This window comes from Cygnus olor, chromosome 7 (genome assembly GCF_009769625.2).
Source record: "Cygnus olor isolate bCygOlo1 chromosome 7, bCygOlo1.pri.v2, whole genome shotgun sequence".
NCBI lineage: Eukaryota > Metazoa > Chordata > Aves > Anseriformes > Anatidae > Cygnus > Cygnus olor.
This window is the reverse complement of record NC_049175.1, coordinates 18,482,327-18,500,948: the sequence shown is the minus strand read 5'-3', so window position 1 is coordinate 18,500,948 and position 18,622 is coordinate 18,482,327. Positions and strand designations below refer to the sequence as shown.

General features: G+C 42.2%; 1 protein-coding gene across 6 annotated transcripts in view; it reads left to right on the top strand.

Annotated features, from left to right (window-relative positions):
* The window catches only part of MARCHF8 (membrane associated ring-CH-type finger 8), a 95,333-nt gene that overhangs the window by 11,713 nt on the left and 64,998 nt on the right, over positions 1-18,622 (top strand). For 5 of the 6 annotated variants that reach the window (XM_040563212.1, XM_040563218.1, XM_040563219.1 and 2 more), the window contains exon 2: positions 10,410-10,588. In XM_040563212.1, coding sequence (XP_040419146.1) covers positions 10,493-10,588 — 96 coding nt within the window. In that variant the 5' untranslated portion in view covers positions 10,410-10,492. Of the gene's footprint in view, positions 1-3,996; positions 4,222-4,318; positions 4,427-10,409; positions 10,589-18,622 lie in introns of those variants that run through there. The other variant, XM_040563214.1, reaches the window with a different exon arrangement.

Here is an 18,622-nt window from a genome sequence, read left to right as displayed (position 1 = left end):
TAGTGCGCACGTGCACCAGAATTGCATGGGCTCTATTCAGCGCACTTGGCTTATCTCGATGGCTCCTGTCTAAACTAATTTAAAGGAAAGCACATCTATTAGGGAAGAAGTCAGAAAAACCACTTATAAATGTGATAGAGTTGAAAAGTGTGACCAAATGGTATCAGTGCTGTGGTCATGATCCTGAATTTTATTTTAAGCCTTTCCCTGTATGGACAGCTTCCCATATTGACTTCCTTTGCTTGCCCTGCGGATATGCAACTGCATCCCAGAATCCATTCCACTGCATTGCCCTGGCTACTACCAGCTTCATCTAAAACATGTTTTGTCTGACAATTTTTTGCTCTCTAACAGCCTGGGTTTCTCCCTACATTTACTAGATACCTGAAGATTGGTTGGAGCATCTCCTGGGTGAAAAAACAGAAGTCATTTTGGCACTGTGAGTCAGCCTCTTCCCAAGCAGCAAGAAACAGACCTGTGCAATTCTCATGGTTTCTCATGAACAGGCACAGTTTCCATTGACCTGCACGCTTGCTGTCTTAGCAGCCTTCTACATCTTCCCGTGGTTGACAGATGGGCTTAGAAATCCTGTTTTAGTCCTGGTAGATAGCTGCAATAGATTTTTTCGTAAGATTTTATATAGAGCTTGTATGTGCATAGGAATGGATTGATGGAGTTTTGTAGTGTTTCTCTAAACTTCTTGTAAACCGTTTCTCCAAGCATCTAAATATTTGTAGAAATGAAGGGACAAATTCGGAATGGGACAGAAAGGGTGAACGCTCAGTTGCAGAACAAAGAACAAGGATAGAGGGTGAGGAAGTAAGCAGTGGACACTAGGTTTCTTGTAAATGTAAGAAAGGAATCCACAGTCGTGTATTCATCTTGTGACCGCATCTAGCGGCTATTTTAGGTACAGTGGGGATGAATGGCCTTTTATAGACCGTGGTGAGGAGTGCCTTGTCTGGGGGGCTCAGTAACGCCAGTTCCTTCTTTTCTGGTGGCACAGAGCACGGTTGAGGGGGGAGGACACGCAGACCTGACATACGCCTTCCAGCACGCTTGCATGAACCAGCTCACTAGTGAAAGGAAATTGTTTTTGCTGACACTTCTCTGCTGCCAGTGCTCGTTGGTGTCAGCAATGTGTCGTGTGGGGAGCTGGGATGCGGGGAGCCCGGCTGTCTGTCAGCCCTCTGAAATCACTTGCCTGGGCTTTAAGCTACAGTATGGATGCTTGAGATAAGAAGAGAAGGTGCAGGGTTTTAATCTCGCTGCGTGCACTGTGACGAGCTTGCAGCTGGGAGAGACCGTCTTGTTCTGGCACTGGAGGGGAATTAATTCTGTCCAGACCTGGACCCTGTCTGTAGGCTTTATGCAGTTTTGCTATTTAATGATAATGCTGTTACACAGAGGTTCTTAAACTCTTCATAGCGCAATTTCCATGTTGAAATTGATGAGAAATACCATATTTGCCTCGATAGCAACTGTGTCAAATCAAGAATCGCAATTGTGACTGGGCAGGTGTGAACCTTGCAGGAGTGATTAACACACATCCTGCTGTTAATGCGGGTCTTACCATAGCGTCTGGGATTTGGTTATGCCAGATACTGTGTATTGCCACAGTAAGGAGCAGTGCCAGTCCTATAAGTTTTTTGTGTGGATGAAGCAGCCACGGGGTAGGGAAGTTGGAAGTATCATTATCCAGCCATAAAGTAGACATGCTATCCCTGAATATATCTGTAATAAAAAGTAGTGACCTGTAGCATTCCCTTAGATTTAAAATGTATTTAAAATTTAACACTCTTAACTTCAGGGCATAGCAAATGACTTCATGTAGCTAGTTTTGTATCAGAAGGTCATTTTATTCTAAAGCATGGGGAAGTATGGTTGAAAATGATGCTATGCCATGCAAGTTTGTGGAATAATCAGGTACAAAATGCTAGGTACATTGACAGTCTTGTTTCATGCTTGAGCTTTTGAAGAAACTGGTTTGGGGCTCTCCAATTCCTGCACAGTGCAGGTTCTAAGGAACTTTTATAGCTGTTTCCTTGGAAAGAGCCTAATGGTTAGGCATAATGATGCAGAAATCTAGATTTGTTTGCTTGTTTGTTTTAAAGATTTCCAGAGAAAAGATATGTTGTAACTTAAGCCTATAAATAGTGATCTGAGATTTAACTCATGAATCATTCAAAAGAAATGCATTCTGATGTGCACCAGTTTGGAAGCTTCTTATTCACCCAGCAACAAAGAAACAACGATTTCATACTTCTTCAAAATGCAGAATCGTTTAGTCAATACTATATTCTTTTTACTCTGGCTTAGGATGAACAGTTTGCCTGGTAGCAATTAAACAATGGTGAAAAACGTTGCTTAGGCGCCTGTTGTTCTTAAATAGCTTTCACAAACGTTATCTTCTGATGTACTGGAAAATAAGTGATGTAGTACAGGATTACCCTAAAAATGCATCATTGTTATCCATGCATAATACAGAATGTGAGCAATGTCCTCACCGAACAATAATGAGATTGTTTTGTTTCTTCGCTATCTTGTGCTGTAAATATTTACATTGTTTGAGAAAAACAGACTTTCATTATCTTCGATATAAATTTATGTATTTATTTTTAATAGTCTTTATTAATTTTGAAGATAAAAATATAAAGCAATTTTTCTTTGGATTTCAGAACTGATTAAGTTTCATGAACCTCAAAATGATTGCGGCAGAGAATGGGAGGTGATCATAAATTATAGGGGTTGCTTTATATCACATGGACTTCTATCCTAGACTAGAAGCTTGCCTACAAATATATTTTGATGCAGACTTCTCTCACTGGTCTGTACATGTGTTAGTGTGTCCCTCTTTCCATTTGACTGCAACCTTCAACAAAATTTTCTTTCAAAAATCATCAATCATCATAGGGAATGCTTTGCCTAATCATGCAGATAATGTGGATGTTTTGCCTAAGAGATTGCCTGTTACTCTAGGGGCCTGCGTTACTGCGCTGCACTTGATATCACTTGCTGTCTTTGCCTGCATGTCATAGTTCTGTGGGCTTTAGCTTTTGCCCAGTAGTAGGGGAAAGGATGCATTTGTTGTATCCAACAGATGTGCTGTGGACCCTTCTGTGCTGGTCGCAGGGTGATGGACGATTGCAGAGGACTGACTGTGGTGCTCTTTGCCATTCCCAAACTATGTTTGCAGTAATCTTTTTTTTTTTTCCCCCCACTTCATTTAAGAAGTTCAAATGGTATGAAACCTCACCAGTGCACTCTCTAGCCATTCCTATGGGTTAGTAAGGAAAAGATGCATTGGCCATCACCAGCAAGAGCAAGCAGCCACCCATGTGGCATGGTGTAGATTAACGCTGTGCAGTGATTTTGGACCCACAATGAAGATGTAAAAGCTTTTCTTAAAAACTGCAGGAACAGTTGTGGTGCTGTTGCATGTTGTTATCTGACTGAATATGGTAAAGAAGCAAGTCATCATCCCTGTCTTTAAGAAAATATTAATTTGAGCCATGTGATCAAAACAGGCGAATTCTTGCTCTCAAGTGTGCATTCAGTGCCAGATCAGAGGGAGGAATGTCTTCCCTGGAGGAGGGCATTAATTTCTCAGAAAGCTGACCTCTACTTATTGTGGGAGTTGATGGGATCGTGGCTAAGAGTGATAACAAGGCACACCCCACGAATGCTGCGATATTACATCCTGCTCAGAGCAAAGCCATGAAGAGAGGTTGCTGCACGATCTGTGTGCTAGACTTGCTCTATTCGAAAGCACGTTGGAGCAGGAAGGTGTTTGATGTGAAGGGATGAAGTGAAATGGTGATGGTCTAGGCACAAAAATGGGTGGTACTCCCTAATGCAAATGGGTGTGGAAATTCAGTGGTGCGGTTAGAGACCTCTGCATGCTGGCTTAGAAAACAGCATCCCTCTGGCTCTTGACCTCTCCCCCCTCCATCCTTAGGGGTTCCCAGTGTGGAGAATGAAACTGAGGCTTTGCCTCTGTTTCTTTTTGCTTGTGATAGTTAGAGACTGTCCCAGGGATTATTGGTGATGTTACAGGCAGTTTCATCAACACATATGCAAGGGGAATTCTTAAAAATATGTTCTACCTAGCAGACCATGGATGTAGTCAGTGAAGTTGGGCCTCTGTAGCAGGAGCTGCTCCCTGCACGTGCACTGGGTGCTTGGATGGTTCCGCAGGGTGTGATGATGCTTGTGATGCAGGTAAGTCACTACTAGGATAAGCGGAAAATAGTAATTTGTGTTTGTTTTTTTTTTTTTTTTCTCAAGGGAACATAACGGCTATGTTATTTTGTTACAGGAACAGAGAGAAGTGATGTTTTCGTCTCAGTGCTGCCAAACTAGTTCGTAATTGCACGTAGCAACTGATTGGATTTGAAGGGGACAGCTGAAGGAATCTGTTTATGAGGTGCAGACCATGCTCGGCTTCCATTGAAGTCAAGGGAAGGGATTTCTAAGAGCTCTGGGACCATAATTTACTGACCCTGTAGTTTAGCAGCTTGCTTGTCTAGTTCCATTATGTAGAAATGTTTGTAAAACCAATCATTTTTGTATTTAGAGAGGAGTCAGCCAGAGCTGGCAGATACCTCTGTTTTTCTATGAGGCGTGTGTAGTCTGCAGCTGTATGTTCCTGTATCCTGGGAAGCTTTTAAAGGGAACATGGAGAATGTGCAGAAGGATCTCTTGTCCCCTTTCTAACTTTCATTTCAACTACATAATGTAATTCAAAAATATTAAAAGAAAAATATTTTTAAGTCTTGAAGTTGATTATTTTTAGTACACTTGCAGGTGGAGGAAAGGAGGAACTGAGATAACAAAGTGAGAAGTTGCAGCTGAGTTAGTAAACAATGCAAGATAATGTGTATAGAGGCATAGCTGTAAATAGCAATAATTCAGAATTATCTCTGCATAGAGCAAGGTCTGACTCTGGCAGCTCTTTTCATGTACAGCATTGAATGAACCCTAGAATGTGAAAGGTACTGTAGGGAAGAAGTGCCAGTTTTTCTTCCCTCTCAGCTTAAGCTCTCTTCATTAGATTTGTTTGTCAAGTTAACAAAAGCATGTGAAGTGCATAAACCATGATGACATCTCTTAAATGATGCTGTTAACAAAGTACTGATTGAACTACAGTAAAACAAAATGAAATGCAGATGCAGGATCCTCTTTTTGAAAATGCACATCTGTCATCTCTGGAAAAGAATTATGTAAGCCACATTAGTAGGGGAGGAGTCCTGACAAGCTCAAAATAAAATAAATAAAAGCTTCAAACTAGAGCCAACAGAAGCTAATAGGATTGGAAGTATTTGTAAATATGGAATATACAGTGTACAGAAGGTAGATATAAGCCATATCCAGTTCAAATGTCAAGGTAGGTAAGCAAAGTAAAATGCACACAGGAATTTATTAAATTCACTGGATGAGTGCTTCTGCTAACTTCTGGGGGGAAAAAAATAAAATTTTATGCTTATGGGACTTCATCAAGACCTTCAGTAGAAAAACAGATTCCAAAGCTGCATTAATAGATTATTTCCAGTCTCACTTAAAGTAAGAGTTATACTGTCTCGCAATAGTCAGAGGGTGTTTTTCAGAGGGTTTCCATTCCTGTTTGAGTTGGTTGGTTTTCGTGCTGTGTAGAGGGGAAGTTTTAGAAGATCACAGTTCACATTGGTGTTCCACCAAGCCTCAGGGCAGCACTTTCCACCCTGCAGTCAGTGCATCCCTTGAACTCTATGGACTTCAGCAGCTTTGAGGCAGGGTATTCGTGGCATTGCACAGTGCTGCGCAGTGTCTGGATTATCTGGACAGCAGTGATCTGTTTCTTTATTTTTAACTTGCCCATCCTCCCAAAGATTATCAGACCACTGACCTATGTGATACAACTCACAACCATCAACAGGGGCTAAGGGAATTGAAGAAAAGTGTCAGAAGCCTTGGAGCAGACAGCTAGGAACAACTCACAGGTGAAATTCCTTCTAGTTCCCTCTTTTAGCAACTATTATCTTGCTTATACTGCAGATTACAGGGTTTTTCTTTCGTGCACAGGAAGTAGGTGTATTTTTTTTTTGTAATGCTGAGCGTCTATTATACTTTAAATAGTAAAACAACAGAAATGTGAGGGTCTTTTTCTCCTGTGGTCAATGTAAAGCACGTGCGCACACCTACATACATCCACAGGATGCTTTCATTTTGGTACGGCCTGTGGCTCTAGAGTTTCTTTTGGAGTTCTCCAACATAGGCTGTGTAACAAGGGAACGTGGTGGGCTTTGAAGTTTAAATGACCTAATAAAACCTGCAGTTCATACTGCAGATTTTTAGATTCTGCTAGATACTAAACCACAAACAGGAAACCAGCATTTGTGTTCACTTGCCCCAGTCTAGCTGGGGATCTTTGGCAAGGAGCTGTTGAGCCTTTATTTCAGAACATGTAATGGACAGAAAACCTGCAGTTGTTGGTGGGTGGGGGACAGCAGAGCATCTTCCTCTGCCTTGGTTCTTCCAATGGCACTTCTGGCCATAGGAGGCCAACAATTTGCAGAGCATTAGGCTCACCTCATGGCCGATGTGTTCTTGTCTTGTCAGCAAGGTCCTGATGGGGTGGATAATGGAAGTGGGGTTTTAAATGGTCTCCCAGCTGCTTTTGCCATGGTGAAGTTACCTGTTGCTGTCAGTTGTCCCCTCTCATGTACTTAATGCTGATGACCCAAGGGAATGTAATGTTCTGTTGCTATCAGGAGACTGAACTGCCCCGGGGTGTGCCCAGCCACCAGGCCCTCCTCACACGCATGCCTTTCCTTCCTTTCTTCTTCTTGAGTACCTTAAAAGACTTTGTCTCATTCCCTTTGCATCTTACTGATCTTGCCATGGTTCTAGCAAGGTAAGGAGGGTCCGAGCGTTACAACTGAAGTGGTTCCAGGTGTTTGCTGGCATTTTTAGTTATTGTCTGCGTGCCCTGCAGAGAGCAGAACTGGGCTACCTGAGTGAAATCTTTGCTCCATTGAGGGCTCTCCTGTGGGCTCTGAGGCCAGGATTTTCTCTGTCGAAATGATTCTGGTTTCTGAAGGCTGTCTGCAGTTGGCAGCATTGCTGGAATCCATTTTGCAGGAACCAGTGTGGCTGTAGATGGGGGGACAGTAGGGCTTCCCATGTGTCCCGGACAGGTTGGTGGGAAGCCTGGGGCACGAGCAGCGGTCTGTGGCTTATAGGCTGTTGGCAGCATCAGTAAGGAAATCTCTCGTGGCTACAGCTGTGAAAACAGGATTAGCTCATTATTGTTTGCTGAATGCCCAAACTCCTTAGAGGTATTCTTTAAGTATTTTCGTAGAGTGAATGATATGTTATCAGCCCTGGGGGCAGGAGAACAGGATCCCTCATCCTTTGTAGGCAAATGACTGCGCTGGTTACAGGACCTGGCTCGTGCGTGTGCCCTCTCTCTCCCTTTCCTGCCATTCCATGATTAATTCAGCTTTCCAGGCAAGACGGAGCTGTGACAGAGCTTCTGCCACAAACAGGACAACACCTACACCAGTGGTCATGGGGCTTCCCTCGTGTGTGGGGTTTGTGAGCTGGATCCTGCACAAGGAGGAGGAAGTGGAGCCATTATCTGCCACCCCCTGGGTGCGTGTGCTTAGCTGTTCAGTAGCTGGGGAGAGGTGCTGCAGCAATAAAGGATTGCTCAGGCTGTACGAGGGAGGGCTTACACAGCTATCTGCACACTACTACTTACAGCTGCAAATCGTGAATAGAAGGGAGCAACTAGGAGCAGTCCCCTAGCCTTAGCATTGCCTGCTTGGGGAACCTTTCTGGCAGGTCCCCCATTTGACGTGCCTGAAGCTTAAATCCTTGTTCCCAGGTGCCCAGCTCCTCGCCCCCCTGGGTCAGGGAGCCCATGGTGTTAATTTAGCCAGGGGTAAAGGTCCCGCGGAGCTTGCCTCAGTTGGTTGTGTTTTTTGAGTGGCATTGCTTTTCTGGTACCTGGTCTGTTTGCACTTGGTTACTGCAGATGGTCTCTTGACTCGTGTAACTTTATCCTTTAATTAGCACCGCGGAGCTAAGGTGCTTCGGGTTGAGACCGACAGGCTTTGAGTGTGTGTGGTGTTAGAGACCTTCCTGGCTGGAGATGTTACTGTGTGGCATCTGGGGTAAGTTTAGAGCTTTTTCTAAGCTGCACTTGAACAAAGGCAGGCTTTATTGAGTGTCTGCCAGGCTACTTTACCAGAGGAGGGCTGTTTCACATCGTCTTTGAATATCTAATTGGATTATATCTGCTGGTTGGGTTCTGGCAAAGAATTCTAACATGCGCCATCCTCGAAGTACCTGCAGAAAAACTGGTCTGATGTGTTTGTCGTAATCAGAGGGGTTTAGCTGTGTTTTCTAATAATTTTCCTTATTCTTTTTATGGTAATAAAATGCCCTTGCCTGCAAGCCCAGAACCCTTCTTGGGGGGGCACAGAGCAGGGTCTGTCTCCTTGCCCTCCTCCCCCTTGGTTCAGCCGTTGCTGGCAGTAGTACAGAACACATTACCTGACATATTTTCGTTGGAGCATGACGCTCTCTGGATTTCATTTCCTTATGTTTTCTTGGGAAAATACCTTCCATTCCTGCTTTGTTTACTGCAGTTTGCTATTCCTGATTCAGCCCATGATTATCTCTCTTCCTGGCACTTATGGATTGGCTCCTTTAGAGGATGAAACTAAACAGTTGTGGAGGACCCAGTGAGGTTCAGGGTTTTTCTCCTTTTTCTAGAGCTGATTTACAGCAGTGCTGATAAGTCCCATGTTTCCCTCTGTCCTCCAATAAGGAAGTGTCCTTGCTGTTGCCTATTCATGCATATAGATGTGTTTTATTGTTAAGATCAGTGGTGTCTAGAAGTTATGGAGGCATTGCCTTCAAAGCTTCCATGAATGCGTTATGATGTGCTGTCTTGGCATTGAAAGTAATAAAAATTCTGACCAGGTGTCAGGAATGCTCTTGAATTTGGCTGAGCGCTCTAATGGGCAAATGGAGTGTGTGATTGGGAAGCAGCAGGCATTGCCTTTGTTTTTGCTGGTGACGTCCTGTATGAACTCTGGTTACTCTTTTCCCCCTCAGTGGAAAGAGGATGCTGAACTATCATTCTCTGCATAAAGTGTCTTGCGACATGTAGTTTTGTTTTTTTTCCCCTATTTAATCAAAAGCAGTCAAAGATCCTACAGGACTCCTGTGGAGCCTAATGGTACTAGGACTGGACCAGACCAGCATCTTTCACAGAATCAAAAACCTAGGAAGTTTGGCCTATCTTTAAAACTTAAGCTAAGTAAATATTCAATAAGAAATGTGTGCACTATATGCTAAGGGTATACATTAAGTGCTGAGTTATACCTCTTCCAAATTGTTTAGCAGCGTAATATATAGACTATCTATCTAGTCCTTGTTTTCTGCTGGGACAGATTCATGAACAAACAAAAAGTTGATATGTTATGGAAGCAGAAGAACAATGCATCATCCTTTTGTCCCACTTATATAGTCCCTGCTGCGTTAATTCCTCTCTAATCCTTTCCTTAAACACAATTGATTGTTTCTAATTTGCAACAGGTTAGGTTCCAATTAAACACCCTATGATCCTACATGTTTCAGAAGGCTTTTTATTTAATGCAACTTTGCTAATTTAATAAAAGGTATGGCTAATTATGCATGCCTTTCAGATTACAGCTGCCAAATTTGGCTAATTTATGTCTATTACTGTCTTTCCTGTGTGTAATGCTCGTCTGTGTACAGTTGTATTAGTGAGGGAAGGAAAAATGTGTAATCCAGTGGATTCTGATTCCTAGCAAGGGATTTGGATTATAATATTCTCCAATGACCCTAAGAAAGCACAAGCTCACATAATGTGTCTTCCTGTTGTTGGTACATATTTGAATGAATGTCAGGAGCCAAATGCAGACCAGAGTGTTTTTAAATAAAACCATGGCACTCAGCCTCATTCAGGACTGTTTCTGAGGGACTTTGATCTGGTGTGGTGAAGCTGGCAGCCCAAGAAACTGCCCACGCCAGCTTTGCTTTCTGTACCTCCAGGTAGCATGCTCCGGCTGCTCAGCAGGGAGAGCTGCTCGTTCTCCTCCTCTCTATCTACGCATGCTCAAGCTTGAGTCTTGCCCTCTGTCCTGCTCTAGGACCGCTTCCAGAACTGTTGATAACTTACTTACTTATTTGCATAAACCGTGCTCTGACCTGTCAGGTACTGGCTCCTGAAAAGTCCTGTGTCTTTTCTCACCCAGCCAGTGCACCGAACTATTTCCTGTTCAGAAACCAGAGGGAAAGAGGTGCACCCCGGTTTAATTGATGGGTTAGCTTTGGTTTAGAAATAATTGCATTTCAAGCTACTTTAACATCATGTTTTTTGGTTGTTGTTTTAGGTGCCATGCCTGACAATGGCACTGAATGAGTGCTGACTTCAAGCCTCCTTCCTGTAAATGATTGGACCAAACAAGGCGGTGTGATGAGCATGCCACTGCATCAAATCTCTGTCATTCCAGCTCAGGATGTTACCTCTTCCAGAGTCTCCAGGAGCAAGACCAAAGAAAAAGAAGAACAGGTAATGTCAGATAACTTCCTGTAAAAGTTGTATACATCTGAACATAAAATGCTAGGAGTTAGGAAATCAGACCTGATTCTGATCCAAAGATCCAACTCCTTGCATGGTTACTGCTCTTAGTGAAAACGAATGTTACCTAATTATCTCTTCATTCTAATATTTGCCATTTCAAAGCAGCTGGCTGCAAAAAACTAGAACTCATTGCTGAATAACTTCAGCAAAACAGAAACTGACTTTTGGTTTTGCATAACAGTTCAAGGCACACAGGAATTCTGTATAACAGGTCTAGTAAGGTTGTCATGAAAGCTGTAACAGGTGTATTTTACCTTTCAAAGAGAAAAATAGTATGGGGTATGAGCCCCTACATGCAGCCATGCATTCTGTTTTTCTTTGCAGTATGTAGTAGCCATGTCGTGGTTTGTATTGACTAGACTATTACAAGGAAGGAAATATACACCTCTATGTATATTTGCTGTGCTGTTTCCTGAAGATATGATTTGTATTCTTAACTTGGGAGCATATGTGAGTGAAATCATTTTGAGGTCTTGTGGTGCTAGAGAGAAACTGAATGCAAGAATATCTGAAGCCTACTAGAATTTAATTAATAGGCTACTTAAAAAAATAATGATGGCATATTGTGTCTGATCTTTCTGTGTTAACCTTATTTTACCCCTGGGCTGTGTCTTTGGTCAAGCCCAAAGATCTTGGTGTGCATCATGCTTTAGTTTACACTGAAGATACATTGAATTTTACATTATCTGTCAGTTCCATATAAACTTTTTAATGTTTTTATAGCTCTATTCTAGCATAAAAACAGGCCAAGAGAATATTCATGTTATGGAAGAACTGCGGGGACTGGACTCATTCTGTGGTGCAGGAACACGTTTCAGCAGTGGTCAGATTCTGAGGAGACCTAGACCAACACTGGTACAGATTTGGCATAGCTGAAGTATAAGGGACTGGAAAGTCACGTTACAGAAAGGGATTAATGAAGACTAACTTCAGATGGAATTTTTTAAAAAGTTGCTTTCTGATGTGTTATGGTCATCTATTCTGACTACCACCTTCACATGTCAGTTGTCCAAATTTCACCTACCAAAGTCTGTGGTGGGTCAGTAAAAAAATAAATTATTGCATGGTTGTTTTTTGGAGTTGTCATTTTAGTAACAACTTAAAATGGATTCTAGCCCTTCAGATTCTTAGACGAGTAATTAATTACCTGGACTCCTGAATCCAGGTAGGCTGGTGCAGTGCTGCTTTTGAAGAAGTTGTCTTCACAGCAGAGGTGCTTTAACTCAGTGAGGCATCTTTTCTCAGGTGTCTGCTGGATCTCTCACTTCCAACTTAGAGCACTAATGGCAGTCTGTGACTGTGCCGGGAAGCTCTCTGGGTAAGAGGGGTTTTTTTGTTTGTTCGTTTTTGTTCCCTCCCATATGGAAACGCTGCGTGCTGAGAGAGCGTGAAACAGGCCCTCTGCAAATACACAGCAGTTCTGTGAACTGGCTTCCCTCCAGCAGGGTCATGCGAACTGAGAGGCCAATCGGATGAGAACAACTCGTGTTGACTATTTCACCATGCCCCGAGCCCAGAATTGAGAGTCCCAAGTCTCTTTCTAAACCCGTTCGTTTCTGACACAGCAACCTCAGTGTTAATAAACCTTCCATATGTTTTCTTGGAGGTAACTCATTGAAGGGTTGATTGTTGTTTTCCTCACCAGGCCACCGTTGTACTTTCACCTGTGACATCTAAAACAGAACAGAGTATTACAGTCAGGACTGGAAAAAGCTGCTGCTTTAAATATGTGAAATATTGTGGAGAAGATAATAGGGATTGAGACTATACAAGCAATAAATGAGACTAACCTGGAAACACTTTGTGTTTCCCAAATCTTGTCCTTCCTGTCTCCATCAGCGTATTCGTTCATCCCCCAAGTGTCCATTCTTCTGCCAGACCCACTGCAGGAGCTGGGGGTGAGCAGCCCACCACCCTCGGCGTGCAACAGGCACTGCAGGCAACATGCTATGTCCCCTCTCCATTCTTCCTCTCTCCTGCAAAACTGCCTTGCTTCTGGTGTTAACCTTTAACATTGGATCTAATGAATGAGCTGGAGGGCAGTCAGGTTGTTAATGTGTTGACTTTGACCAATCCAGTTAAATTTTGATATTGCATCAGTTAGCACATCCAAGGCCACTTGCTAGGCAGAGTCGCTGTCAACTCTTGGATGCTATCAGGACCTGCTGGCCATGACTGTGAGTTTTGCTTATATTTAAGGTAAAGGGGAGATAGGGTGCAAGAAAAAGAAATTGTAGATCATTGCTGACATATTTTTTAAAAAGCACTTCAAAATGCCTGCGTTTGAGGTAGAAACCACTGCAAGATAAAGAGCGTGATCCTGTACTGAGCAAACTGTACTGAGCAGTTGTAGATGATTTTTTGTGCCCTGGATAACATCTGCAGTTGATGCAGAGAGTTGATGCAAGAGAAAAGACACTAGGTAAAACTGAGAAAGAAGGCATTTTCACTTCAGTTTTGTAAGTTTAGTGCAAATGCAGTGTAACATCAATACTCTCCGACTTCAGTTTTGCAACTTTTTATTATGTAACACAACTTACAACTATTTCTCCATGTTGTGGCTGGCCTAGACACAGTTTTCACATGAATTTCTATGAAAATATATCATGTTTTTTTGGGGAGTGAGTAAAACATTTAACAGTTTGTTTTCCGGTACCATAACTTTCTTATCTTACCTTTTCTGTGTAATAGAAATACCTCTCGATGTAGGAATAGCAGTGAGCACCTCAAACCATTGTGTACACATTGTGTACACTGTGGTCTTAAGAAGTTGTGAGTTGTACAAAGCCACTTGCCAATCTGAGCAAAATCAAACAAACCTCAAATCACAATCAAAACCAATATTACTTTTTCACAGATAATATGGAGGTTTGCTTTATTATACCAGGTTCTTAGACCAAGTGCATTTCCAGGTAATGTGCTCTGTAGTCTGAGCAGACTCTGTACATATCTGCCTTGTCTATTACCAAGCTCTGGCTAAAACCGAAGTGTATAAAGGTATAATGTCAGGTAGCAGATCAAAGTTTTTCTTGCTTTTATTCTTGTTTTGGTTTACTTTTCCTTTGGGAACTTGATATATCAAACCAGACCATTAGCTTGTCTGTACCTGCATTGTAGTGAGCCTGTCAGAAAAAAGGCTGAAGAAGTACAACAGCAGAAAATGAAGCACCAATGTGTCTAGAGAGGAAAATTTGCCGGTATTAGAAAAATCAGTGTTAGACTTATTCCCCAGAAGGAAGATGCTTTATATCCTATTCTTCTATTTTTTGTGAATATGGATGTTTAATTTTCCATATTACATTTGTAACAGAAGTGCAGAGGAAATTTTCTCAAGCTGAATAGTTCAGATCTTTTAGTGTTTCTTCGCTCTCTCTTGCTTCTGGTCAAGATATAGCTTTGATATTTCAGGTTAAGGCTTGACTGGTTTTAGTAATAGTTTTCCTTGCTACGAGGACAAGTTTTCTGGACTAATGATTTGGGACTAACAGTGAAGAAAACCAAGAAATCCTCACCACCGTTATTACACAACAGTTTTTAAACTGGATAATCTACAGTCGCTGGGCATGTCTCCTATATGTTCAATACCTGTGAAAGTCTGTGGCAAAAATCCTATTGTATTTGGAGATGTGGTAAAATGCAAAGCACCTGCCTACTATTTCTGCGTTAAGACCTCAGAAGTCAGGGATATTTATTAATAGTGGAGCCTCGTAGAATCTTATTCCAATTAGTGTAATTTTCAAGGTTTAGAATAGTTGAAAACTGTGGTTAACAACAATCTTGGATGAAACTTTGTCCATTTTTGTAGTAAAAATGGAGAAGGTCATTAGGGGATTATTATTCTTGCATTTAACTCAGATGAACTGTTTGCTTTAAGAGCTATTAATAACAACCATTAGCTTCTTACTTATCCTTCACTGGGAATAGCTTCATACCTACCTGATTTAAGGGAGAGTTGCTCTATTGTTTGTGAGGTGCAACAGACCCTGCCCATTTGGTGAGTATTGTGCTGGCATCGATTTGCCTAACCCAAAGCCAGCAGCCCTCAGCATTTGGAATGAAAACGAGGCACTGATGCTGGCATGTGATTAAGGTGTTGCTCTTGTATTGTCTTGTGATGGAGCATTGTCTGTTTGAGAGTTTTGTACAACACAAGTTGTTGGTAAAAGTTACTGTGGTGAATGAAGCTCCTTGAGCAATAGCTTTTATATGGCTCTTCTAAAAATGTGTGAGTAACTTCACAACAGTGACCTTGTGTGCTGTGATCTCCACAGATCTCATAAGCAGATTGGGGTGGACTGGGTCGGTGTCCAAGTGGGAGATGCTGGTGCAAATCACTTTGGGTGCACAATGGCCTGGACTTGTGAAGCAATACTGAATTGCTCTCAAAGGTCATGTAGCAAAGATAGAGCACAAAAGTGGATAAATATTCTAGTCAAATTTAAACTTACTAATTCCAGTTGAATGACTGAAACTCCCTTCTGTCCTCTGTTCTTAGAGGAGCTACCTTCTTGTCTTTGAGTGCTGTGAAATAATTATTGGCTGCTATGTGCTCAGCAGAGATTTTCTGACAATCTCAAATATCTCCAGGTGCTTCTCAAAGCTGCTGTTTTGCAGGTACTATGACTACCCAATTTGTCTGGCTGAAATTATAATGAAAGAAGTGCATTGTGCTGTGTCTTGCTAAATTTGTTCTGTCTTCTTAATGATCTCTTGCATCCTATAACAGGAAAAGCACTATAGCCTAATAACTCACATAAGCCATGTCTTACTGGAAAAGAAGGACTTTAAAAAAAAAAAAAAAAGGCAATAGATGCATTTGCAAGAATTTTTAGTTGTAGATCAGTAGTGTAATAAAAGGTGAATGCTTTGTGTTGTTGAGTCTAGTGTGATGCTTTGTGAGCTCTTACATTGTTCTCAAGGTACAAAGGCACTCTTTGGACTTTGTGTATGTGGGCTCTGACTGCTTGAACTTAATTCAAATACTTCTCCATTTGTAAGGCAGTGTGTGTTTAGTTTTGCTTCTCCATTGAATCAAACCAGTTATTAAGCAGCCAGGCTGTGAATCCTTTGAGAATTTCCCCCCTCATTATTCTTATACCGAGATCTGTGTGTTTATGTATAGCTGTGTACTATATTAACATTGTCTCTGGCATTTTTCTTTTATTAAATTCACTTTGTGTAGAAACCAGTTAACTACAGAAGATTTTTTTGTTCAAGTATCTTTTAACTCTTCTGTGGGAAGCAAAACGCCTCTCTTGCTGTAGACAGGCTTATAAACTTAGCCTCAAAGGGGGAATTGCAAAATCCTTTCCTGGCAATACAAACCTTGGCTCTTACTTAGCATGTTTTTCAGTGGATCATAAAGCTTTTCTTGGAAAAAGCTAATATCACACTTCCTATCACACTTCCTTTTTAAAAAGTTGCAGTTAAACACATTTTAGCTGGCATAACAGTCAACCTGTGACGGAAGCATACCTGAGGAGCTGCAGTGAAAATACTTTTTTTTTCCTGCAGTCTGCGAGCAGGTAGGAACACTTTCCAGATCTCGTGCTTTGAGAGCACATCAGATGACGGAGGCAGTTGTTCAGGCAGCCGTCTGAATTGTACCCCTGCAGTGATGCTGTCGTGCCAAGAGTGGGATTTCCATGGCTGATTTCTGTGCTAACACAGACTGACTTCTTCTGACATCTTAGTACCTGTTTGCATAGAAGCACGTGCTGAATGTACTCCCACTCAGCAGGTAAACACTCTACTGAGGAGCACTGTAGAAAAATTGTTTGAGAGACTGCTTGACACCAAACACGTCTCTTTTCTCCATGGGAGCACTGGTAAATACTTCAGCACCCCACTGCCTGAGATCTCTCTTCAGCCGTTAGGAGAGTCCTTGTGCTCATCACGACAGCTGAGCCATTGCTTGCATCAAACCCGTTTTTGCATTAAACCTGAAGACGTTGGGCCGTAGGGTATTTCTTTACTGCTACAAGCATCTTGGTGTCTGGAGGTGGTGCTTCTGCCCTCGCCTGCCTTCCTTCTCCCCATGGGCGCTTGCCACTGTTCCTATCCTTTGCCAGCTTCAGGGCTTCCTTCTCACCCCTGTGTTGCTGGCAGGAGCACTGCTGACCTCCCCCTTCAGCGTGGTACCTGGAAAGCTGGCAGGAAGTGCACCGAGTGCAGCCAGGCCTGGATTAAACCACTGTTCTGGAATTTGGGATTTAATTAGTCTCTTCCCACCCTGCTAGGTGGAACTGGGCAAGTCCCTTTGGTGCTGACGCTATCCTTCCTGCCATCTGTGAAAGAGGGCTGGCGCTGCTGACTGAAGCCTAGGAAAGGGCGTCAGGTTTACAGATAAAAGCTGAGGAGCCAGAAGTAATTGTCCTCTGAGATGGCTGTGTTGCAAGAGAGACACTTTGCAGTTGGTTGACTGTGACCTTCTGAAATCCCTGTAAGTGCCCTCTGCTCTCGTTGTGCTGAGTGCAGGATGAGCAGCTTGTCTTTGCAGGCCTGCCCTCAGGAACCCAATGCAGGAGCACGCAGCTTCCCAGAAAACTTGACAGCAGAGGAGGAAGAGAGGAAGCGGGAAGTGGGAGGGAGCTGCTCTCACTCGAGCAGTCGTAACAAAAAAAAGTGAGATCACGCAGTTTGATTCTGTATTGTGTTCGTCTTGGAGTGTGCGTAGCGTGTGTGTGAGGAAAGGAGCAGATGGCTTCTGAGTGGAGCTGAATTATGAAAGGCGAACTGTGGGAAGTGGTTTCTGAAAGGGATTTGGGAGAAGAGGAGAAAACTATTTTAAAAATTCAGTAGACATTACAGAAACTAGAAGCAGTTGATACAGCAGAGTTTTATGTAGTGATACTTCAGAGAAGAAACTCGAAGTTTCAGGTTTCACTGTTTGCTTGTAATTAGATTCATTTATCCACAGCTTCAGTTTTGATTTTTTGTCTGCTTGTTGCAGATGAACTCCTTGCTTTGGTGTCTCAGGACCAGAAACTTATAGTTAATTGTTATCATCTGTAGCTGTTGCATTAACCTGAATCCTTAAACCAGCTCTCTGATATTAACACAATCTCTGTCTAGTTTTCATTAGCAGATCATGTCAACAAGCTGAGCGTCATTTTAGAAGAAGAAAATTTGATAGAAGGGATGTTTAATTGTGCGATAGTCTGGTGCATTTTGTCGGTGGTTTGTTGGTGTTGCTGTTTCATGATCCTGGAGTTTTTCTTCTTCCCTGGCAAAAAAGCATGCTTGCGTTTTCGCTTTCCATGAAATGTGTGTCAGCCATGATGCCACACTGAGCTGTATCTGCATATAAATGTCTGTGTCGAGGCAGAGTACTACTGGAAACATTGCAGTTCCACAAAGGCATGGGTCAAGGCCCTAAACATACTTTACAGTGATTTTGTATTATCCAGGGGCTATACTGTTTATTGAAAGCGATGCTGTCAAGCAAGCTTCCTGCAAAATGATTTTTAAAGCTCTTTGTTTATTATAGGTGATTTCTGTAAATGAGAGAACCAGAAATGCAGGGACTTCTTTTTTTCCCTGTAACATGTTTTGCCTCATGCATTGATAGGTAATGAGTGTCTTTGGTTTTGCTTTTTCAGACAGGTCTGTTTCTTTACTTGGTGAAGTACTTAAAGCAGGTTGTGTTTTGTGTTTTAAGCTTTTTTTGAGAGAGAACAAAGCCTAAAAATTGTGCCAGGGAGGCATAAAGTGGTAGAGTATCCTTAAAGTATTTGTACTTCGGAGTTTTCAAAGCTGCATTTGGCATTCAAGTTGCTGATTTTCCTTTAAACTCCCCACCCCAGTTTTCTGAAAAGTTATATGTGGCCTTAGATTTGCACTTCTGAATTTAAGTAATTCTGCATAGCCTTTATGCTATTTATGAAGAATTCTTGCTGGCAGGGGAGAGAGGGACAAAAAAATCCATTTCATTCTATAGAAATTGCTGCTCTGCTCTTTGCA